The sequence below is a fragment of the Nyctereutes procyonoides genome, unplaced genomic scaffold, assembly GCF_905146905.1.
Source record: "Nyctereutes procyonoides isolate TBG_1078 unplaced genomic scaffold, NYPRO_anot_genome, whole genome shotgun sequence".
NCBI lineage: Eukaryota > Metazoa > Chordata > Mammalia > Carnivora > Canidae > Nyctereutes > Nyctereutes procyonoides.
Genome location: NW_026575159.1, coordinates 7771099 through 7796893, shown reverse-complemented (window position 1 = coordinate 7796893; position 25795 = coordinate 7771099). Strand labels below are relative to the sequence as shown.

General features: G+C 33.3%; 1 protein-coding gene across 3 annotated transcripts in view; it reads left to right on the top strand.

Moving 5' to 3' along the window:
* CSMD3 (CUB and Sushi multiple domains 3) overlaps positions 1-25795 on the top strand; it is a 1184516-nt gene that overhangs the window by 920600 nt on the left and 238121 nt on the right. For all 3 annotated transcript variants that reach the window (XM_055314112.1, XM_055314111.1, XM_055314109.1), the window contains one exon: positions 9480-9674. In XM_055314112.1, the coding sequence (XP_055170087.1) occupies positions 9480-9674 (195 nt within the window). The remainder of the gene's footprint in view (positions 1-9479; positions 9675-25795) is intronic.

Below are 25795 nucleotides of genomic sequence, written 5' to 3'. Positions count from 1 at the left end.
TCCTTATTATGAAATCATAAAGGCATTTTCCTTAACTTTTTCTAAAGTTTTAAAGTTTTGCTTTTGATTTTTAATCTCTTTTATATATATGGAGTTTATTTTTGTGGAGGCTAGGAATCTAATTGTTTTGAGTGAATAATCAATAATGCTAGCACCATTTATTGACAAGACAATGCTACTGCTGTCAAATATCAAATCTCTTTATCACTGTTTCTGACTTCTCCAGTCTGTTCTATTGGTCAGTTTTTCTATCCCCAAGCCAAGACTTCTCTGAATTTTACTACTATAGCTTTAAAACAAGTACTGATATGAGGTAGGCAGAGTACCCCACCTTATCCTTCTTCACAACTGTCCTGGTGTCAGGCAGCCTGGGTGGCATGGCTCAGTGGCTTAGTGCTACCTTCAGTCCAGGGTGTGATTCTGGAGATCTGGGATTGAGTCCCACATTGGGCTCCCTGCATGGAGCCTGCTTCTCCCTCTGCCTCTGCCTCTGTCTGTCTCTCTCTCTGTGTGTCTCATGAGTAAATAAATAAAATTTAAAAAACAAAAACAAAAACTGTCCTGTTGTCTATTCACCTTTTTAACTTCTATTTTGATTTTAGAATTAAGTTATTTCTGCCCGTTGAATTTTATTGGGATTGCATTATATTTATGAATTATTTGGAATAAATTGAAGTATGTATGCTATTCAATCTTTTCATCTACTATTGTGGCATATCTCTCAATTTAGTCATGCTTTCCTCATTGTCTTTCAGCAATAGCTTACCATTTTCTTTATAAATTTTTCCCATCTAAATCTTAAATATCTTGTAGTTTCCATTGTAATTAGTCATATTGACAGTTGTATCTAATAAATGGATTTTTTTATAACTATTTAATCCCTAGCAAACCTGCTTAATTATTTCATTTGTTATCATACTTTTTCTATGGATATTTTGGATTTTCTATGCAAACAGTAACAGTTCTGTTTTTATTTTTTAGTTTGTTGTTTCTTGTGATTTTTTTTTTCTAGTCTTTCTGCTCACCCACCCCTCATCCTCTTGCTTACTGAATAGGGTAAGAAATTCAGTACTATCAAATTAAGACAGTGGTAGCCATTGTTCTTCGGTCATTACCGATTTTAAAGAGAATGCATCTAATGTTTTACTGTTAGGTATGATACTTACTATTGGTTGAGGTAATGTTAATAAGAGCTAACATTTTTTAACTCCTTGTTTTCAGGGGCTTTTTAAGACTATTTACGTACAAAAATCATTTACTTCTAAAGAAGTTTTAGCACAGTAATGTTAAGTAATTTGCCCAATCCTATGGCAGAACTAAGATTTTGTTCAGAGTGTGTTCCAGAATGGACACTCTTAATCAAAAGTTACACTATCTATATGTAATTTTATCAATTATAGGAAGTTCCCTTCCATTCCTGATTTACTAAAAATTGCTTAACCATATGGACTTCAATTTTTTTAACTGCCTTTTCATCAGCTATTGAAAATATTACATGGTTTTCCTTTGTAAAGCTCTTCATTTGGTAAATTATATTATACTTTTCTAACATTAAAATGTCTTCACATTCATAAGATAAAAGCAATTTGCTATGTTTTTTTTTTTGCTTCTAGTATATTTTGCTGATTTCAGTACATCAAAATATTAAATTTTTGTAATTATGGTATATATTGCCATGGGCTTATTAACATCAATTAAAAATTTATTGCCTTTGATCTCTTAACATGGGATTAATCTATGATTTTCATTCCTTATAACTGTCTTTGTCTAGTTTCGATCAAGATTATACAACCCCCTAACTTTGGGAGAATTCTTACTTTTCTAGTATTTAGAATAGTTTGTATAAGAGAGAATAGTTTGTATAATAGTTTGTTCTGTTTCTTAAATATTTGATAGAAATTCCTATAACAATAGGAACTTAGTGATTTGAGGGAGTAGAATTTAATTGGTTTATATCTATCCAAGTTTTCTACATTCAGAGATTTTTGAAAATCTTCTAAGAATTATTTTCATCCAAATTTTCAAGTTTACTGACATAAAAATATTTGTAGTATTTTCTTACTTTGTCACTGTATGTTTTTTATTAACATTGTTTAACATGTGTTAATATTGCTTTTATTTACAATATTTATTCCCTTCTATTTTCTCTGGATTTGTTTTGCTTTTTTAAAGTTTGTTGAAATAAATACTTATTAATATTCAGATTTTTTTCTCTTTTAATATGAACTTTTGTGGCTATATATTTTTCCTAAGTACCACTTTACTTGCTTTGCAAAAGTTTTAAAATGTAGAGCTTCATTATCAATAATTCTAAACTTGTCCTAATACCACTGCATTATTATTTTTTTTCTGCTTAAGAGCTACTCAGAAATAATATCAATTAATTTCAATATATAAGTAATCATACATTTTTAATTTATTTGCACTGTGGCAAGATATGTATGATCTCAATTCCTGGGCATGACTGCTGTATGGCCTGGTATGGTCAATTTTTATGACTGTCCCTGTATGCGAAGCAAAAAGAGCACATTTAATTGATAGGTGAAGGTATTTATATATATCCATTAAATTAAGCTAATTATATTTCTTATATATTTATATCCTCACTATTTTTTTAAAAAAACTCCTTGGTCAAGCAATTATTGAGATACTTGGGCATATCTATTACAATTCTTAATTTTTAATTTTTTTTTCTTAAATTTTTGGCCATTTCTGTTTTATATGTTATGGGAACTTATTTTCAGGTACATATGAGTTATATGTTTCTTTTATTGGTGCATTGAATTTACTCCATTTATATTTATATGCCTTCAGATCTTATTTTGTGCTTTCTACTCCTTTTTCTGTAATTTCATTCCCTGATACTTTCTTGTTTATTTGCATGTTTATTTACCATTTGCATCCCCATTTACTCCACTAACTCCCTACAAATACACTGAAATACAAGCTTCTTCAGAGCAACAACTCTGTTATACATGGCTATACAATTAGTGTCTTACAATAGTGCCTACATATCATAATTAGATTGTAATTATTTAATTGGTTTTGAGCAAATTCAAGAGGTGTTTTCTCATTTTAAATCAAGTCATAATTAGAAACCTAGAATAATCGCATTAATGAAATGTAAGAAATCTTAGATATACATTTTTATTCTGCATTTTATAAAGAGAACTTTGCTCTTTAAGAATAGCTACTTGTATCTACAAGCTAACAGGCTTGTAAATAAGACCTAGTTTAAAGGAAAAAAAAAAACAAAAAACAACAAAGGAAAGGAAAGGAGAGGAGAGAAGAGAGGAGAGGAGAGGAAATGAAGGGAGGAAAGAAAGGAAAGAAAACTGTAAGCAAGTCAGTAAAGCTAGGTCCTATTGTAAAACATTTCCAGAGATCACTAGGAGAAAAGATACAGGGAAAATCCCACCAATTCTACCATTCTCAGGGCAAATGGTACTAATGGATTCCAGCATTATGTCTTGTGGAAACTAGAATTGACTTCACAATCTTTTCTCTACCTAACATTCCAGGTAGCTATTCCTAAATCCATGTAGTTAAGCACTTGAGATAAAAGCTACTCTCCATCTTTCTTAGCTCACGGTAGGTGCATTCCTATTTCCCAGGTTGATCCATCTCCATGTCCCATTATTTCCAAAAATCTAAGATTTATGCTGCCTTAGGAAAAAGGCCACAAACACAAGTTTTTAAAAGATAAAATTATTCATTATGTATCTACTATATTATAGGTACAATGATCAGCTCTTTTTTTTTAAGATTTTATTTATTTATTCATGAGAGACACAGAGAGAGGCAGAGACACAGGCAGAGGGAGAAGCAGGCTTCTCACAGGGAGCCCAATGTGGGACGATGTAAGACTCGATCCTGGAGCTCCAGGATTATGCCCTGAGCTGAAGGCAGACGCTCAAACGCTGAGCCACCCAGGCGTCCCTATCAGCTCTTTTTAATGAATAATCTCTATCCTTCCTGTGAGCAGACTTATAAATGCAACAAAAATACCGAACTAACAGAATTAGGTGATAAGTATTATTACCCTTGTTTTACAGATGATAAAACTAAGGATCAGATGATTAAATCAATAAAATTATTATGGCTACTAAGAATAAAGGCAAATAAAAGTAGAAAAAAGTACAAACACAGAGAAATATATAATCATGCCATAAACTTCGGTCTTTCTCCCTGAATCCGGCAATAAGCCCCCACCATACTCAGCTGTTAAACCAATATCCACTTACACACAATTTCGCGAAGTCTTATTTTTAGACTCTGGATAACATTTCTTTCTGATGTTTGTACCAACTTCAAGTTCCTGACACTCCCTAAATCCAACCTTATTAATTCTCTGGACTAGTCCGCATAACTCTCATCCATAGGAAGTTCCATTCCCCACTTCACAGTTGCCTGGGTATATCTTTTTCATCAGCCTCTTTATTTCCTATTCTTATTTTGAAAGATGTTACCTCTTTCATTCTCTGGTTTCTTAAACTAATAAAGTGTTCCTTATGTCTATTTCTGCCATAGAAAGACACATCAGAATTTTCATGAAATATGCACCGCCCCAAAAAAACCCTGACATTTGCATTGAAGGCCCTGGATAGTAAAAAGCTTTTCTTTATTATTTGTAATATATGTCCTATACCTTCACTTGAGCATGTTCTGTTGGCACTAAAAAGTAAAGCTTTTAAGTCTTGACGCACTCTAAATACATAATGTTTTTAGTAGGCTTTTTATTTAAAAGCAGCACCTACCTCTATTAGAGCTCACACCAGAGTATAGTTACCATTACTTGTATTCCTACATATCTTTCCATTTCCCCCTTGAAGATAGACATTGAATCTTATTTTTGTTTGTGTGCAAATACACAGTAGTTGTGCAATGAACGAATGCTGTATTTGAACATTGCAAAAATACAACCCTGCCGACCCTGCCAAGGTTCTGGAAAGAATAGCACTTTATGCTATGTAAAGCAAACTGCGGATATGCTTTTATGTTGTAGACAATAGGAAACTAGAGAAGAGAAGTAGTCATTCGGGGCTGAAGGAGATGTTTGGATAATTTTAAAACAGTGTCTCTATGAAGAGTTGTTTTTTTATTGTTTTTTTTGTAAAATTTTTAATTGGAGTTCGATTTGCCAACATATAGTATAACACCCAGTGCTCATCCTGTCAAGTGCCCCCCTCAGTGCCCGTCACCCAGTCACCCCATCCCCCCGCCCACCTCCCCTTCCACTACCCCTTGTTCGTTTCCCAGAGTTAGGAGTCTCTCATGTTTTGTCACCCTCACTGATATTTTCACTCATTTTCTCTCCTTTCCCCTATGATCCCTTTCACAATTTTTTTGTATTCCCCTTACGAGTGAAACCATGTGATGTTTGTCCTTCTCCAATTGACTTACTTCACTCAGCATAATACCCTCCAGTTCCACCCACGTCGAAGCAAATGGTGGGTATTTGTCGTTTCTAATGGCTGAGTAATATTCTATTGTATACATAGACCACAGCTCCTTTATCCATTTATCTGTTGATGGACACAGATGCAGTGAAAGACTGAGACACCTGCACCCCAATGTTTATAACAGCAATGTCATCAATAGCCAAACTGTGGAAGGAACTTCGGTGTCATGAAGAGTTTAAATCAGGCTTAGTCTTCCTTGTAATTTCAATGAGATACTGTATTAACACATTTACAGTTGAATAAATATTTAGAGTTTAAACAGTGCTCTCATTTGCATTATTTCAATATTAAGACCATTTTAGATTATAATGTTAATAAGTATGTCTTAAATATTCATAATTATAACATTTATACAAATGTGACTCATATAGTAGTAATATTTGTATTCTTTTAACAAAATAAATTGATTTTGATGGAGAGAAAATAAATACAGCTTTGTGCTACTGAAGGGGACCTCCTGGCAGCTGTGCTTTAGCTGGCAGGGGATGTGAATTTATGCACACCAATATATATAGTGGAAGACTTATTACTAGCTGTTTATATACAGTATAAGTTAGCCACCTGCTCTAAGAACCTTAAAAGTATCATAAATTACCTTCTAAATTAATATACCAATTTAAATTAAGATATATATTTTTACACAGAGCAACTTATTACATTTCAATGTTACCCTGAAGTATTCTGAGGGCAATCATTTAATTTCCATTGCAAAAATACTTTCCAAAATAAAAGAGATACATGCGTGGCTTATACTTATTCTCTAAAAGTCCTCTCGGACATCTGGCCTATGTGAACTCTTGTGCTTTCAATAGGAAGGCCTCTTGGGAATGATTATGATCACTTGAACGAAATATAATGCATATACATTTTGAAGGGAGTTTAGTTCCTAGTTGCTGACCTCATGCTAGCTGGTATATGCCCAACCACAGATGTCCACTATCCTGGAAATTACAAGCAGTTGGATATTATATACTCTGGTCACCCTTCAAAACCAAAAGTAACATTTAACTACTTTTCATTATGCATAGACTGACATTATTTATAATAATGGTCTCTTCATGAGCTTATAGCTCTATGTAGTAATAAATTTTGAAGTAAAATTCCTTTAACAATAAAAATATTTATAGTTCTTTTTCTCCCAGAAAAAAAAATATTAGTAAATCAATCATCACATTGAATACAATAAGCATAATTATCACTATGTCTTGTGCAACATATGACAAAAAACTTCATAGAGTTATAGATATACTTATTTTATATGTATATATAATATATAAAATCTCAACATCTGTTTTCAGGAATAAAATGGAAACAAGAACATGATACAACTTTAATTTTTCCAATTGAATCTTCTTCAAGGCACAGTTTTTGGCTTTCTAATTCTTTTTTTTTTTCATTAAAATAAAAATTTAGGATACTTAAGTTGCTGGTGGAAAAATTCTAAATAGTAATGTTTTGTAATTTTTTTTTAAATACCATAGATAAGATCTAAGCTTTATTGCTTGTACTTACACTTTACATGCTTTATTTGGAGGATATAAGGCAAGGGAGTCTTTTGCCTAGGATATCTTCAGTAGACACACTACTGTGAAGGCAATAAAATTAATTATTAATAAATAGAATACTATCAACCTGTCTGCCTCACAATTTTTTTCAAAACTCAAATCACCTTTCCATCTACTGCCTAGACCTTTGCATAAGGATTCTCCAGGTGTTATCAAAATCTCCGGATAATTGCTGTGGCATATCTGGAAATATACAAGGACAATATCATTCATAGAAAGCTACTCACTGAGGATTTGACATAGTATGTGAACACAGTAATGAGATAAATGAATCCTCTCAAAATGAGACTAGCAATATAAAATTGTTGCAGAAGCATGTTTCCCTTTCCTCAAAAAGTAGGACATTTGTCTATTAGATTCACTGATATGTCACTGAAACTACTGGGAAAACTTTAAAGAAGGAAAAAGCAAACTTTTCAAAGATAATATTAGGTGGTTACACTTGCCAAAGAGGTGAATCCTTTTAAACAGTAATTTTAATTCTTCCTTTGCCTTTAAGAGACTGTTCTCAGTTTCACGAGGGCCAGCTATAAATGCTAGGTTTCTGATCTGCCTAAAAGTTATGTTTGTTTCCCTGCTTGCTTAAGAAAAGGCTCAAAGTGCAGTTTTCCTTTTAAAAATAAACAACCACCAACTCTTGTAACTAACTAAAGTTCCATTAATGCTTAGTAGCCAAATTTAGTATTCACACTGCTGGTTCTTTTAGGAAAATGGTGTCATGTGAATATTTTACTACCAAGGAAGAAATATGGTTTGTTGGATTGATAAATGAATTTTATTGTGAATTCTGAATGCAATATGTACGGTGCACATTTCATGTGTGTGCACATGTGTACGTGCACTTGGGAGAAGATCAAGTCATTTAGCTTTGTATTGAAATTCAGGTATCAGGTTTATTCGACTTGCACACTTGTCCTCTTCACAGTACTCATCTCTCTTTTCCTAGTCTGCTCCTTTCTCTCAGTGCCGAGCTTAGATGTCAATTCTTCAGGAAGGTTCCAGAATGCTTCTCCTTGTTCCATATTCATTACAGTTACAAGCATTTATTTAATATGATTAGTAAACTGTAAATGCCATGTTGGCCAGAATATTTTCTGATTATCCACTGCTGTATTTCCAGAGTTTGTTGGATAGTGTGGGCTCTTACGTACTTATTGGAAAAAAAGAAGGAAGGAAAGAAAGCAGAACTTCATTCCTCTGATAGTTTATTGAAATCACTTAAATGTTTGATTCTGTCATTTCCTCTTTAGTTGATTTGGGAGAAACCTGTGTTCTTTCTAAAGCATGAATTTCTCCTCATTTCCTGTGAATCTTGAAGTACTTTGAACTTTGTAAAGTTTTATGCATGGAAGAAATATATTTCCACTGTGGTAATTAATCAGAGTTGGATATATTACAATAACATAATTTCAATGATAACCAAACAGTAAAATATTGTTGACTTAAATTTCAGTGATCCCATGAGTCATACTCAGAGATACACCCACCTCCTGGCTTCCCATTAACATAAAATAAATTCTGATGTAGAAAATCACATTTGTTATACTGAACCTGTGATGGCCCTTACATTTTTGTACTATTTCTTAACGAATCTCTAATAATAATGATAAAATGGAAATATTAAGGCATTGCCCAGATCTGTTAACAACAATTTGTTTTAGAGCTTATTCCCCAAAATGGATGAACTGATCTTTCTGTTTCTCTACACATTTTTAAAATGTTCTGGCACTCTCTTTAGTTCACTATCTGGATGAACAGAAAACTTAGAGTTCCTTTGTTGTGAATGGACTTAATTTTCAACGTGTCTGTTAGTGTTAGCTTTAAAAGTACCTGACTTTAACATAGACTCTCAGCCCAAATGATCGTTGTTTGGATGTCATAAAGATTTTGCTGCTATTTTGTAATGGGGAGACCTCTGATAGAAAGAGGAGAGAGATTACACAAAATGATTTCAGGATAGAGAAAAGTGTCTCTACCTGTGCCTTCCTTCCAGTGGTGAAATGAACTGAGCTCAACATAGGCAGTAGTATCATTTCTCGGTTCAGTCACATGGAATGAGTCTACATTATTTGGGTGAAGAGCTTTTAAATAAAGCAATATTAAATTAAGAAAGAAGTCCTGCTTCTTTTCACAATAATTCATTTGAAATATTTATGCATGGATGATAATACATAATAATTGATAATAAACTCTAAAACCCTATGTTTGACTATATATTAGATACTAATCTTAATGAAGAAACCGATGAAGTTTTTATTCTCTTACTTTTCAATATGAATTAGCAAAATGTCAGATATGATTATGGGCTACTTTGTATTATGAGTCCTCCAGCAGAGCAGAAAGAGTGCTGGTACTTTTCCATCTGTTTAGAAATAGAAATGAAGAAATATTAAAGGTTTCAAAGAAAATAGTATCTTAAAACAATCCGTTTTATATCAACATTATTTTTCAGCAAAACTTCGAGAATCCTGCTTTGATCCAGGCAATATAATGAATGGTACCAGACTTGGAATGGATTATAAATTAGGGTCAACGGTCACCTATTACTGTGATGCTGGATATGTTCTTCAAGGTTATTCGACGCTCACTTGTATCATGGGAGATGATGGAAGACCTGGATGGAATAGAGCCTTACCAAGTTGTCACGGTAAGACACATTGTTTTTTTGTTTTTTGTTTTTTTGTTTGTTTGTTTTGTTTTGTTTTGCTGAGTTTATACTATTAGATAGAATCAGGAAATATTTAAAGCCATTTCTATATTTTTAAAAACCAATCACTTAACATACAAGCCATGCAGAGATTTTTATCAGGGATTTTTAAATTGGATTCATTAAATAAATGGTTTTGGCAAAGAGCTGATATTCCCAGGTGTCTCTAACACACTGCACGCATTATTTAAGCAAGCTTTCTGAGCATAAGGGTATATTGCCTGTTCTATTCTGTGTTCAAGACTTAGAGGTATGCCTGAAAAGATTAGGTGCTCAGAAGATATTGGCTGAGTAAATGAAGAATGAACACACTGAAAGTGAGATTTCAACAAAATAGAGAAATGCAGTGACTTAAATATTATCAAGAACTGGTGATAAATCTTTATCCAAACTACACATTTCTCCTCAAAATTAAGGTTGCCTAAAAGTGACAGACATGTTAGAGCTTCTGAGGCAGCTCTAGCAGCAGGGGGAAGGCTCAAGGACACAGTAAAATGGAGGAAGACCTAAAGTTAGTTTCAAAACAAAATATCAGATATGCAAGTTGCCATACTTACCACACCTAGAGTTGGTATGGACCAGTGCATTAGATTCAGTTTGATGCAGGAATTGACAGTGATCATAACCAGGAAAAGAATGTTGATCTTAGAAAATGTTTTAGGAAAAATATATTCAAGGGGAAGAGACTTAATGTTTTTGAGATTAAGGAAGTTCCTAAGGAGCACCAGAAACAAAGACATCATCCTCACATAGAGAGTGGAATTTGCTAAACGTTTAGCCACAGTAAATGAATAGCCCATTCAGAATTTTGAAAAGTTGATCCAGTGAACACTGTGGGAGTCCTCAGTTAACAGTGGAGCAGATTGTGATGATGGTGGTTCATGAATATATATTTCTAGATAAATATCAGGAGGATTTTTTGAAACAAGGACCAGTTTGCCACTTCATGGAACTAGTGACCTGTGGCCTTTCCAAAATCCGTATCTGAGTGTTAAAAAGAAAGTCCAACACAGAGGTTTAAAAATTATTTTAATGAAAAACAGTATTCTAAAATAAAGCAATGTATATAGACCAATTGCAGACCATGGAAAATTTTATTTCAAGCTTTTGAAAATGGATTTTATAATTAAATAAAATTATATTGCATGTTAAAAATCATATGCTTGCATACAACTCTATGAGGATATACAGTGGAAAAAAAAAGGTTCAGTAAGGAGAGAGAAACAATGATATCACTATGGAAAGTTACCACAGACTCCCTAGTCAGCTGAATGATCCTAAAACATTGTACAAAATTGACATGAGATGATATCATCTAGGGCAAATTTTCCAAACTATGGGTCACCACCAGTGAGTCATAAAATCAATTCAATGGGTCGTGACCAGCATCTTAATAATTGCAATAATGTTGAATAAAATAAAATAAAAGATAAATACATAAAAAGAAGAGAAAAATATTATAATTCAAAGAACACAGTAAGGATAAACATCATTTTGTGGAACATTCTCAGCTTTATATAGAAAGAGATAAATAAAATACAATGAATATACCCATGTGGTGTGTGTGGGGGTGTACATATACATGTAGATGTGTATGTGTATATTTGCAATGAAATAATGTATGTTTCTTACTATGAATTTCAGTGAAAAAAAGCAACAATTTTGATATGATGATTAAAATTATGGATTTTTGGTGTCTGTTACACACAGTATTTTTTCCTCAATTTCCTAATAATGTTTTCGCATATTAGAATATATGTGTATGCTATCTGACTTACACAGGCCATTTAACTTCTCTAGAGTCTCTCATCTCTAAAATGGGATAATTGAAATTCTTTACTTCAAAATATTGTAATAAGAAATAAAGAAAAGGTACATATCTATTAAATGATCATTCTGTTAATAATAGAACAGCCAGTTAATTCTTGAAGTGATGGTTTCATCTGTCAGAGGATAAAGGGAATAAAAGGAGAAATATACTTTGGGCTTAATTATGCCAAAGAGAAAAAAAAAATCGATGGCAGGAAAGTTTATAGAAAGCCTAAGATAAAGAGGGATGATATTGTCTTAAAATTCAGAGCAATGCAAAAGAGAAATCTGTATATAGCCAGAAAATTCATTAAAATAACATGGAAAATTTCCAGGAGCCAAACAAGAAATAACCAAAATCCTGACAGAGAAAAACCAAAGGACATAGAAAACCATAGATCAAAAGGATAGGTGTTAATCACTGGGGTAAAGTATTAAATAAATACATGCTTTTCAATGACTTACTGAAAGAGACAGCAGCACCAGAGTATAGTATGCATTCACTAAGAATATGCCTTGCCTAAAGTGATCCTGTTTCTTTCCAATAGGTTTCTATATTGATAGGTCATAGAAATATTAATTTCAGGATGGAATATGTCATAATATATACATAGTCTTTCTGAACCAAAATATTTCATGGAATCAATTGTAACCTAATTAAGTATATTTCAGGTTGGTTGGATAGTCATATCTACAGGCAAAGCAGAGGGAAGAGTAGACCTGAGTTCAGTTCCTCTTACTACATCATCTGCAAGCCAAACCTTGATTTTTAGATCACTAAAATTGGATAATTGTTTTTAACTCAATAAGTTATTGTGAAGATTCAATTAATCACAATACATACAGAGGGTCTAGTAAATGTGCCAGTAAATACTGGCATATTAATACACGTGATTTTTTAAAATTTTATTTATTTATTTATGAGAGACACAGAGAGAGAAAGAGAGGTGAAGACATAGGCAGAGGGAGAAGCAGGCTCCATGCAGGAAGCCCGATGTGGGACTTGTCCCAGGACTCGAGGATCATGACCTGAGCCAAAGGCAGATGCTCAACTGCTGAGCCACCCAGGTGTCCCTATTTCCAAAGTGTTCTAAAAAGAATCTCAGCACTGGAAACATGCATTGCACTTTGCATTACATGTTATCTTTTAGTGGAACTAGTATTCTTCTGTCATTTTAACATTAAATCTAAGTTATTAATGTTAATAAATGGATATACATTCACTCCTAAAAATAACACAAATATTTAGTATTTTTAAAATGTCTTAAGAAAGAAAATCTTCACTATCAATTTAGTTGGATACAACTAGACTTTTACCCATAATGCCAAGATATTATGGAAAACAAAGTTATTCCATAAGAATCTATGATATACAAAAAATCAAGATACATTAATGTTAAAAATATGACCACAATTGATAATTTCTAGTATAGGAGACAGGAAAAAAGGGCCAAGTTTTAGAACCAAATTATTTAACTATAACCGATGATTTAAAAACAAAAGAAAAAATCTAAAATCAGCTACGTGACCTTACACAATTTGTTTTGTGTATCTAAGCATGAGATAATATTGTATAATTTGTAAGGTTGTTAGGAGAAATATATCAAGTAACTTATTTAAAACATTTGGTTCTGGGGGCTCTTGATTGACTTAGTTGGTAGAACATGCAACTCAATCTTGGGGTCTTAAGTTCAAGTCCCATATTGTGCCTAGAGCTTACTATAAAAATATAAATAAATAAAATATAAAATATAAATAAATAATACAAACATTTGGTTCTGAAGCTGTTACTGTCTCATACTAAGGAGAGCTTAATATATTTTAGTTTCTTGATCAGGTTCACATGTATCTGTTTTCCCTCATAGTAATTATACAGAAATCCAAAATATACAGAATTGGCTGACTTTCATATTTAATAATTTAGTACTTTGAAAGCCAAAATTAGTGAGTAAAGCATGTACAATTGAGCCAGAGGATTTCTTGTTCATAAGGATAAATTTTTAATTAAGTTAAATTTTGCATTTTTATCGAAGTAAAGTATACATGTGATAACTAAGAAAATAATATAATTTGCCATTTAAAGATTTAAAGCAATGATCACCTGCTCTATACCCCCCACCCTATTCTGCTATTCCTTAGCTGAGTCTTCTAGTAATATCTCTTTCTCTTCAGTATTACAGATTATTTTTGTGTGCCTATATTTTAAATTTCATTAATTTTGAAAATTAGATTGTCAGGATCTGCTACTGTTTATTTTTTCTTACCATGCAGTAAAATGATAAAAAATTTAGTTCTTAAAACAACTGTCTCTGAGAACATAGGCAGGAAATTTAGACTGACGGATAGCCTTCGCTTTAGAGTGTGTAAATATGGAGTTGGCAATTAGACCATGATCTCTAAGTGCCAAAATACAGAAAGCTTTTTATTTTATTTTTTACATAAAAGTAAACAGCAACATGACCATACTTTGTAAACTCTTGAAATGTGGTATTTTGCTTTTTATTATAATATTTCACTCTGGAAGCTCATAAAGATTTTTTGGCTGCATATAACTTTTTAGCATTCAACGCATTAATTTATACAATCAGGCTCTTCGTAAATATTTTTAACCTGAACTGAACCATAAGAATTTACAAAGTTTGTCTGTTTTAGAAGATAGTTTTTTAAAAAAAAATCTTGGTTTTAGATTTGTACATTTTAAATCTGAAGAAAATAGTTTCAAGAGCTTATGTTGAACACTGGGAAATTGTATTTGTCAGAAGTAGATCCAAAATGATAATATCCTGTGGTAAGTCCTGCTCAGTGATGAGAAACCCTGCAGTTTATCTCATGAGAAAGTCACATGTATTAAATGATAGCAGAACAGAATATTCGTACCTGCAATTCAGTTTGTGATAAAAAAATAAAAGTGTGTTTGGAAAATAATTTCTTCTCTTCCTCTTTTTCACACTTTGAAAAGTATCTATTGGAACTCTGTGTTACTTTAATGATCTAGGGACACATTGGATTAAAATGGAAGTCCTATTGTTCTTATCCATAAAATGACTCAATATTATGTAAAGGTAATGAAACACAAATAGTGACAGGTTCTCTATTTTTCCCTTAATATTCATTACTTGATTTATTTTATCTAATGCCATTGTAGTTGTTTAGGTAAACACACCACTGCCCTGATCTAGGGCACCAACTATCTCTTGGCCTCTTTCCTGGCTAGATTTCTCTTTCCCATGTTTCCTGATAAAATCTCTTAGGAACACAACAAAGTAATCTGTCAAACATATGTCTGTTTGGGGCTTGAGGGTGGCTCAGTTGGCTGAGCATCTTATTCTTGATTTTGGCTCAAGTCATGCTCTCTAGGTCATGGCATTGAGCCCTGTGTTGGACTCTGCACTCAGCCCAAGAGTCTGGGGTTCTCTCTCTTTCTCTCCTTCTGACCTTTTCCCTGCTCACACACATACTCTCTCTAAATAAATATACAAGTAAATAAAATATTCTTAAAAACTAAAAAAATATATATAAAAACATATATCAAATTATATCAAAATCCACCATTGGCTTTCTAAATCCAAAGAAACTCCCAGATCTTATAATATGAAGTTCTACTTAATCTGCCTATATATACTCTGACCTCTTTACTATTCTCCTTCTCTACTAAACTCTTTGGGCAACAAAGGCCTAGATGTTTCTTGAAAGTCCCGTGCACATTTCTGCCTCAGGGCTTTTGCACTTGCTATCCTTTCTGTCCGAATACTTTTTCCCCAGCATTCTGATGAAGCTCTCAGATTTCCTTTAGGCATATGATCACTTGTCTAATTAACAGAAAAACATTCCAGTTTACCTTCCCCCTTGCTCCCTAAAGCTTCTAGGATGGAATCCTATATCTAAAGTTGAAGCAATAGACCCTCAGTAAAGATATTTCTAGTGTGTGTGGAGCCCCAGTTATTTTAAAACCTTAGAACTTTGAAAAGTAAATCATTAAATTTTAGAATACTAGCCATAGTACTAATACAATATTTTTTAAATTGAGGTATAATTGACATATATAATTGACATATATCATTATATTTGTTTTAGGTATATAACATTTTATATTTGTATATATTGTGAAGTGACCACCACAATAAGTATAGTTAACATCCATACAGTTTATAATTTTTTTCTTATGATAAGTAATTTTAAGATCTACTCTCTTAGCAACTTTCGAATATGCAAGACAGTATTATTAACTATATCATTATACTCTACATTACATTCCCATGATTTATTTCTTTTATAACTGGATCATTGCAGTTTTCTTGATCTTTTCCATGCTACAGCATACAGTGAGCATTCAACTGATAGTTAATTATAATAATAAAACCCTAAGAATAAAGATATTTGTACTGTTAAAGAATCAGTTATTTTCAAGAACAGATGGTATCTCACATTCCTTTTTTTCAGGCATTCAAAGGTACCAATTATATGCCTGGTCCTGCACTAACTATGAATTCAATATGGTTCTTGTCCTTAGAGAATTTATAATCAGATGAGATAAAGACAGGTAAGGTTCACTACTAGAAATAAAAACAGAGTGTTGTGAGCACAGCATGGAGGTACACCTGACCTAATTACAAAAGAGAAATCGGGGAAGTCTTCCTTATGAAAGTGACACATGAACTGAGTCTTAAAAATATAAATAAGAAGGAATCAGGTGAGGTACAAGACATAAGGAGCTGGTGTGTTTCACACTTAGGGTTGAACATTTATAAACATGTAGAAGCTAGAGCAAACCAGGGAAAGTAGACAGAATTTCAAGCAGCACAACAGGACAAGCCCATAGAGAGGACTGATAAAAGATAATAACTTATCTGTGTTTAGAACAGTTTGAAGTTTTGTACACATTTATTTTATGCCTTAACTACAACACCATGAATTAAGGACTACTGATATTCTCACTTTACAGATAAGGAAACTAAGACACAAAGACAGGTTCAGTTACTTGCTCAAAGTCATAGTTGCCTACCAGTCATGTTTTGGAGTCCAGGCTTACTCACTGCCCTATAGGTAGGTTGATTAATTCTACAAATGACCTTGCATTGATCTTTTTGTGTCTCTGGAGTCTAACAATTATGGCATATCACAAATGGTTAAATGTTTCATGAATGGATGCATGGCATCAAAAATAAGTGGTGATATTTTGGGTTCTCCACTTAGTTCTGAACTCTTCCTCCAAGCTACATATGAGAATTAAGAGAAGGTAAATTCCTACCAATGATTATTGAACATATTCATCTGAAATACATTTTTGGATTTCCTTTGAAACAGAACTTTACAAAGAATGCAAATACCCTAACAGATATAGTCAGTGTTAGTTCTTTGGAACATCTGCACCATTATTTTCAATCCCTTTGTTTTTCTCATGCTAATGTAAGTCCTAGATTTTAGGGAGAAAAAAAGATTAAGTAACTCAGGCTCTGATAACTCTAAGTCTGTCCAAAGTACATACACGTGAGTGCTAAGATTAGATATCTAGTTTTCATCTGGCACCATTCATTTTTCAACTTCCAACTCTGTGTGGAATGATAAAAGCTCTTAAAAGGAGAACCCTTTTGCATTATCAACTGATGAGAAAGTTCAAAACAAACAAACTAAAAAATAAAAAGTTTATTTTATAATTATAGCTTTCCAACTTTACAGTTATCTCATTAGTAACCTCATATGACCTACTTTTAATTAAATCATATTGCTTTAGTGCATGAAGAAGTAGATAACTCAACTTTTATTCCAGATCTTCTGCTTAAATGATATGGCTTGCCTTGGGCTATTCTCTTATTCCAAATGTCCTTGAGGTTTATAATTTTTTTTTTGAGATTTGAAACAAGTCTAGAGTCCCATTGCATTATAAATGCATATAGACATTATGTAATCTAATATGCTGAGCCATTTAGCATTTGATGCCATTTAAATATGTGATATAATTAAAGGATGTAGATGAAAGATTCATAAAACAAAGGCCTAGTGGTAAATTATTTCTGAGTATCATCAAATATCTGCCTTTCGTTAGCTACACAGGAATTTTGTTCACAGATATCGTATAGAGATTATGTATCAGAGCCATGTTCTACAAAGAAGTATGATGTATTTTCTATTTTTTTTTAAGTAAGCCCTAAGGCCCATTCAGGGTCTTTAACTTATGATCCCAAGATCAAGAGTTACATACTCTACCAACTGAGCCAGCCAGGTGCCCCAAATCTATTTTCTATTTTAAAAACTTAAAGTAGTTTGAGGAGCACCTGGGTTGCTCAGTGGTTGAGCATCTAACTGGTTCAGGTCATGGTTCTGAGGTCCTGAGATCGAGTTGTGCATTAGGCTCCCCCCGGGGGGAGCCCACTTCTTCCTCTGCCTATGTCTCTACCTCTCTTTGTGTCTCTCATGAATAAATAAATAAAATCTTTTAAAAAATAAAAATAAATAAAAATAAAAACTTAAAATAGTATTCAGATAAAACCAAGGCATGTTTCCTTTTCATATGGGGGTAGGGGATGGGTAGTAGTATTTAAAATGAAATGGGAAGGGAAGCTAATGTGATTGAGCACCTGCTATTTCCAGGCACTCTTACTTACATTATCACTCCAGTTGGCCTCCTGCATGCTAGTCTAGAGAATCATTAACATTGTTATAAATAAATCCCTGCTACTATGAATTCTGGAGCTACTATGTAGAGTCCCCTATGTAAGAAGCAATTTGTTTGCAAATCAATGCCTATAATTCAGAGCATATTTTCTTGTGACCACTGACTTGGAGCTCATATTTAAACCATTTTTATTTTTTCTCTCTTTGGCACCTCAGCCACTATGCCATGTCTCCAGATGAGAAGTTGCTTGGCCTCTCATTGTGCTAAAAACCCCTGCTCTCTACCACCATATAGTTTATATTTAAGTCAAACTTCAAACATGCCTCCCTAATGTGTCACCAATTTTTACGGAAAAATAATTTACTGATGCATGAAATTGAGTCAACTCAGAAATTCCCTCCCTACAGACAGAGTATATAAGAGTAACTATTCATAAGCATGTTGAAACTCAAATTGTATTAAGGAATGGTATTAAGAGAATAAGACAACATATCAAAGGATAGTTAAATCTTTACTTCTACTGGAGAAACAAATATCCTACTAAAAAAAATAAATCCACAAAACCTAGAAAGAAAGAAAGTGGATTTATTATTGAATAAGCATATTTGGAATATAATGAACATTGCAGACTGTCTATGAAAAATAGTACAAAGACCAGACCGAATCTTATACAAATTTATAAAGAACAAATAACTCTTCTTTTATCTCTTTGAGAGACACACTGATGTATCTTGTCTCTGTATAACTTATGACTCTACTTTGTAAGAACCCCTAGTCAACTTCTAAAGTAGGTTTCCAGAAGGCCTGCAGTCTTGTATTATAAAATCAAAAGATTAGGCCTATTATGTTTTAAAAGAGGCACCCTAAAGGAGGTTACCACTTCCCTCCCCTTTATTAAACAGAAAATTTCATTCTACACTACATTCAGCCAGTGAGCCATTCACTTCAAGATATACACATAAAAGGAGACAATACAGAGATCTCTGTGCAATAGGGAATTTGGTTCTTAATCCCAAATCCCCAAAACAGTCAGTTAGACTGAACTATCTGGGAGAGTTAGTGAGTAAATCTGAACCATACTGAAGTTCTAAATAGCTTCAAGCCTAAGCCAACCCCCAAGATAAGGGTTTTCTCCCCACATTCTTAATCTGAGTTTTAGGACTTTTCTGATTCAGGGAAGAATTGACATGTTAGGAAGAGAGACAAAAGAGCAAGAAGGAAAGGATCCTTCAATGCATCTAATATTCTCCAGATCTACATAGGCCAAAGCAATAATCTCTGAGCCAAGCCCCTTAAGAAAAAGAGAAGACAAAAAATTACAAGGGTAAAAAGAGGTCATTTGGGAGGAATCTAATTAAGATAGGATTCATCATCACACAAAAAATAAACCCATCCTAAAAATATCTTTTTAGGTGTACAAAATATAATATATAATATACATATATAAAATACAATAAAGTACATAAACTATGAAAGATACACTGATTATATTGAAACACAGTTATCCAAGTACTTAAAATTTATAATTGAAAAAACAAATTTTGATGTGATAATATACTGCTTCCTAATTATTGCATTAAATTGTAAGTTCTATCACATCTGATAACTACTCTGTGATAAGCACAAATAATATTTTGAGGTATCTGCAACAGTTATAGTGTGATAAACATCTGGGGACACCTGGGTGGCTCAGTCCATTAAGCAGCTGCCTTTAGCTCAGATCATGATCTTAGGCTCCTGGGATAGAGCCCAAGTTGAGCTCCCTGCTCAGCGGGGAGCCTGCTTCTCCTTCTCCCTCTGCCTGTCCCATTGCTACTTGTTCTCTTGAGTGCGCACGCAAATAGATAAATAAAATCTTTAAAAAAAAAAATATCTGTAATTTCTATTGGTGACAAAGTCCCAGTGGTTTGCTTCCTACATTTGAAATTAAATGAAATGGCAAAATTCAGTCAGAAAAAAAAATCCATAAGGATTGAAAAACATAAACATTTTTCCCCCATCCAAATTCATGAAACAAGAAAAAAGAACTCCTGCGTTGTAAGGAAAAGGAGAGGATGAACCAATTTCTCCTCCTTTTCACTGTTAGCATTGGCTCTTGTCCCCCCACCAACCCTCTCCCCACCCTGACCCCCAGATTTCTAAAGGATAAAGAGTCCCAAGAAGTAGATGACCACATCCACACTGACTGTTAACAGCTGAGCAGAGTGATCCCAAGGCCCTACTACCACCCCTTGAGGAAAGAGCTGAATTGAATATGTAGGTCCCTCTGCCTTTGAGATGGAATACTCTGCCCTTCATCCTTAGGAAAATGAAGAGAGAAAAATCAGAGTCACTCCTCCTAGAGAGAACAATACCCTGGGGAGAATCACTAAATGACATCTCTCTCTCTCTCTCTCTCTCTCTCTCTCTGTTAAGGGAAGAGCTTGGCAGAAACACCAAAGAGGTTTCTTCCTGCCCTTTCTCTAAACTTTGTATTCCTTCCCAGGATTAATGACATTAGTTCATCCTCCTAAGGCATCATTTTATCACCTCCAGAAGATTTGTGGGGTCAGAAAGTTTCTTAATTCATTTTGTCTAGACCCACACCATATACCAAATCTATCAGACATTTTCTGTTCCAGTTCATTTGAAAATTTCTTTTCAAAAAAAAAAAAAGAAAGAAAGAAAAAGAAAATTTCTTCTCTTCCAAGGCCACTCAGTCAGTAAATAGTGAAGCTGGAATTCAAAACTAGATCTTGTAGATTCCAAAGCTTTGGATTTTATAGAGCATTTGCTGTGCTACTCTAAATAAACAATTTGAAAAATCTGAGCTTTACATTCCATGCATTCGGTCAGTAGCAAGATAGTAATACATTGTATGTTTTAGTTTTCATAATATTTATGACAAGTATTTATTAAAAGCTAGGCTCCAGAGGTATAAATAAGTAATGTATAAATAAAGACATGGAAACTTTGACTTAATAGATTTTTGACTTAAGAGATAGAGACAGACCTTAATCAAAAGTCCATATAAATAAGTGGCTTTATATAAATATAAAATGAGTGGCAATCAGTGTCCTAAAAGTAATGGAATGCTATATGATTGGATCCTCTGAATGAGTCTGGAAGATAGGGAAGACGTTCCTGAGAAATCAATGTTTGTGATGCAATCAGGTAGAAGTAATAAATTGTCACAGAGGATTTTTTTGTCTCTAACCTCATTTTGTACTAATATATTAGCTGTATTAAAATAATTTTTTAAGCAATAAAAGATAGCCATCACTTAAGCCAATTACTTAGAAATAAGAAACTAATCAATGAAAAGGAACTTTAGTTTTTAAAAAACCACCAATAATTTGGGATGCCTGGGTGGCTCAGTCAGTTAAGGTCTGCCTTTGGCTTGGGTCATGATCCCAAGTTCCTGGAATCCAGCCCCATGTCGAGCTCCCTGCTCAGTGGCGAGCCTGCTTCTCCTGCTCTTGTTGCCCCTACACCTGCTTGTGCTCTGTCTCTCTATCTCAAATAAATAAATAAAATACTTTTTAAAAATAAAAATGAATTCAAAACACCAATAAATCAATGAAAATCATTTAAGAACTTATCTTCTTGTATACAGTTTCCCACAAAATCATAGTTTTGAGATTGCTAGGGACTTGCGAGTATAGGAAATAGGCAATAACTGGTAATGAATACAGGAATTCCTTTGGGGATGACAGAAATGTTCTAAAATTAGATAGAGGGTTAGTTACACAACTTTATGAATATTACTTTAAAAAGGTGAATTTTATGGTATGTGAATTATACCTCAATCATGAAAATGAGTTTAAAAACATGTGACATAGGTATCACAGATGAACATTTATATATGAACATTTATATATAGTAGCATTTATATATGGTAGCATGGCAAATCTATCCAAGGAATATAGCTATTCACAGGTCTTTATCATAGGATGACTTTTCTTTTCCTAAGAACACACTCTGATGGAGAACATAACTCATCGAGCACTGGGGCATAAAGGGAAGGCCTTCCTAGCCAGCAAAATTAAATGAATGAGTCCAGGCAATCAGTGAGGTGACAGATGTAGAAGCTCATATCCTACTATGTTTACTTAGTGAGTGATTAAAATGGTTTACAAGCCACTGATTACAATATTGAGATGCATTTTTTTAGTATTAAACAGGACTGTGGGACTATAATACAAAATTAATTCACAAATAGTGAAGACTGATTTTGCTTTTGTTTTTTTGTTTTTTGTTTTTTTTTTAAGTGAACAGATGAGGCAATAGAAAGCTCACAGCAATATTACCTTTAATTTTCCAGATAAATAAATATGAATGTATCAGAACTAATGGAGAAGAAAATGAAAATCAAAATAAATAACTTACTTAGAGTAACAGTTTATAATTTAAAGAATATTTATTACCATTATGATACAATAGCCTTATTGAAAGCTTATCATCTAACAGAAAAACAAAATGAAATGCTTATATAGGAGACATGATGAGAAGTATGAAATGAATGGCTGAATGATTAGATTTCTTTTACTAGGAACAAGGTTTTAAACAAAGGAGGGAAGAAGCAATAGTAATTTTAATCTCAAAGTCAGTAGTGGGAATATTAGCTGTCTGCATTATAAATTCAATTCCAGAGTTTAGGGGTTATGAAAGGACATTTCTTAAAAAAAAAAAAAGGCTCAATGAGAGAGAGAGCTTTCAAACACCTTCTATACCCAGATTTTTGATTTGTGACATTCAATCAGGCTATATCAGGGCATAAGTAACTTACTAGAAGTGGACCAGCACCTTTGTCAGGTACAGCAGTTCTTTCAAACTGAAGGAGTCACAGGTCACATCTAGTAAATTATTGATTTAATATACCATATTGCTCTTTTGTGACTTACAAGAATTCATCACTTTTAAAAGCACCTAACTTGCTTCTGAGAAAAATTTATACATTATATAATAATTTTCATTATAGAATATATTTGATAATAAATTATACATTACACAAGTGAAAAAGACAGATTTGAAATTGCAAGTAGCTTAAAGCTATATTGCATGTGTTATAAAGTCTCTAAGATATATGGACATTCAAATAGTACCTCTTCCATAAAAATGGTTCAGGATTCTTCTATTTCACTTACTAGGAAACTATTTCTTGTTCTCCTTCTTCTTCAGTCCTCCTGCTCCTCCCCCATGCATGATCAAACCACACACATGATCAAAAGATGGGAAGCCCTTTTCAACTAAATGATTAGAAACCTTGAATCCCAGTTGCAGACACTCCTGATTTCCCTGGAAATAACCACATCTGTCTATTGTATCACTCTTTCATATTGCAGGATTAAAACAAGCATATATAATTAGTTACAGTACAGGCACATTTTACTTATACAATTCAAGCCATATAAATTCAGCCAAAGAAATTTTTGAAAAACAAACAGAAAAAAGAGAACAAGAAAATTCATATCAAATTAAACTGCAAGAGTGATTTCAAGCACTCAATGCTCTAGAATGATAAAATGTTAGCATGGATTTGTTGGTGTAAAATGGCAGACAGGGGTTTGCTATAGCCTCAGAGGAACTCAATATTCATGTGACTCTCATACTGTAAGAGTCCTACCATTGAACGTTTCCAATGTTTAAAGATACATATTTTTCACATAATACTGCCTCTAAATGTAAAGCAACAGTGATTCCTAGTAATCAGAAGATTTCAGTCACAGAAAAAAAAAAGTAGGCTTACATGGATTTCTTAAGAGAGGATATGTCTCAATTCTGTCTTGGATTAAGTAAATTTCTGGGGTAATTTCAACAAAATGAAATGTTTGTGTTATGTGCTGTGAAACACCATTTTATGGTAGCCTGCCTGGTTTTGCAAGCATAGTTCATTCAATCATCCCACAAACATTTATGGAAAACATAATGTTTATCAGAACTGTTCTAGGAAAAGAGAAATAGGATAAGACTTGTCTGTTAGAAAAATTGTTAGCGGTGATGAGAACTTTCGAGGATGAGTGGAGCTAGCTTTATGAAACTCTGGATTGTGGCAGTTGGTGGCAGAAAGAGAGACTAATAAGCTATGTAAGTGCACAAGCAACAAATCAATGATGTATTGGATTTTGAAAGTCAGGGAGAGCAAGTCAAGAATAATAGTGTTTTATAATAGGCTAATTTTTGACATTTTAAATCTTTAAAAGACTTTGGCTCTATGTGCACACATAAAACAGTCCTTTAGTACTGCAAAGTTATAATCAATTACAGGCAATAATATAAATGTTAGAATTACTGCCAAAGTGATAGCACATTCTGGAATCATCAATCTGGCATTCTGCAAAGTGTGTTCTAGGGAACATTGCTCCTGTGAGATGTTATACTGAAACACTCTCCATGATCAAATAACGTTGTAAGTAAGAACATGACATTCCCCAGACCTTACTAAAGTATCAATGAAGTCATATAGTAAAGAACTCGTTTTTCTTTTATCCATGTATTTTCCAAACTTATTTAATCATAGAACCATTTTATCTCATAATTAATGTGTTCTTCAACAATGTTTTTAAATATCCATTTAAGAGGTAGTCATATGTATCAAATAAATTATAATCAGAATCAGGTATAGATGAGTTCTGACATTTAATGCATTCCAAGGGATGTGGGCTATTTAGAGAAAAACAACCAGTGTGACAAATGGCCCACAGGTATAAGTCAAATGGGAAAAATAAGCATAGCATTCAAAGTCTTGGCTGGCTCTAACTTCTTCTGATTGTTAACAGAGCCAGAAAAATAAAGGTTGCCCTTTTCTGTACTAACCAATAAGATGAAATTGAAACAGGAAGAAAGAATATGAAAAGCTTCTAGGAACCAATATTAGGAGAATTAGTGAAGTTGCTCTGGCTTAGTCATTATTGCATTTAGCTTTTTATGAACATAGAACAGATTATAATAAACCTGTATCTCAAAGCACAGCTAATTTTCCTTCATTTATATTATTTGCATACTGCATAAAATATTGTCTGTCACTACAGTATTCAACATAATTGATTATAAACTAGGACAGGCTATAAGCACTGACCAAAAGAAAGGCAAAATTGCTGCTACTAGTACAAATAACAGAATCTCACATAGTATTAATTGCCCTGAGAACATGTGATTATACTGCAACCTCATATACATTCATCAGTGGTTAAAAAGAAAAATCATATGTGTGGAATGTAAGAAACAAAACAGACACGCATAGGGGAAGAGAGGAAAAAATAAAACAAGATGAAATCAGAGTGGGAGACAAACCATAAAAGACTCTTAATAATAGGAAACAAACTGAGGGTTGCTGGAGGGGAGATTGGTGGGGGGTTTGGGGTAACTGGGTGATTGACATTAAGGAGGGCATGTGACGTGGTGAGCACTGGGTTATAGAAGACTGATGAATCACTGACCTCTACCTCTGAAACCAATAATACATTATATGTTAACTAATTGAATTTAAATAAAATTTAAAAAAAAAACAACTTCACACATTTTATATTTATAAATATTTTTTAGGGGGCCCTTGGTTGGCTCAGCAGTTTAGCACCTGCCTTCAGACCAGGACATGATCCTGGAGTCCCAGGATTGAGTCCCACATCAGGCTTCCTGCATGGAGCCTGCTTCTCCCTCT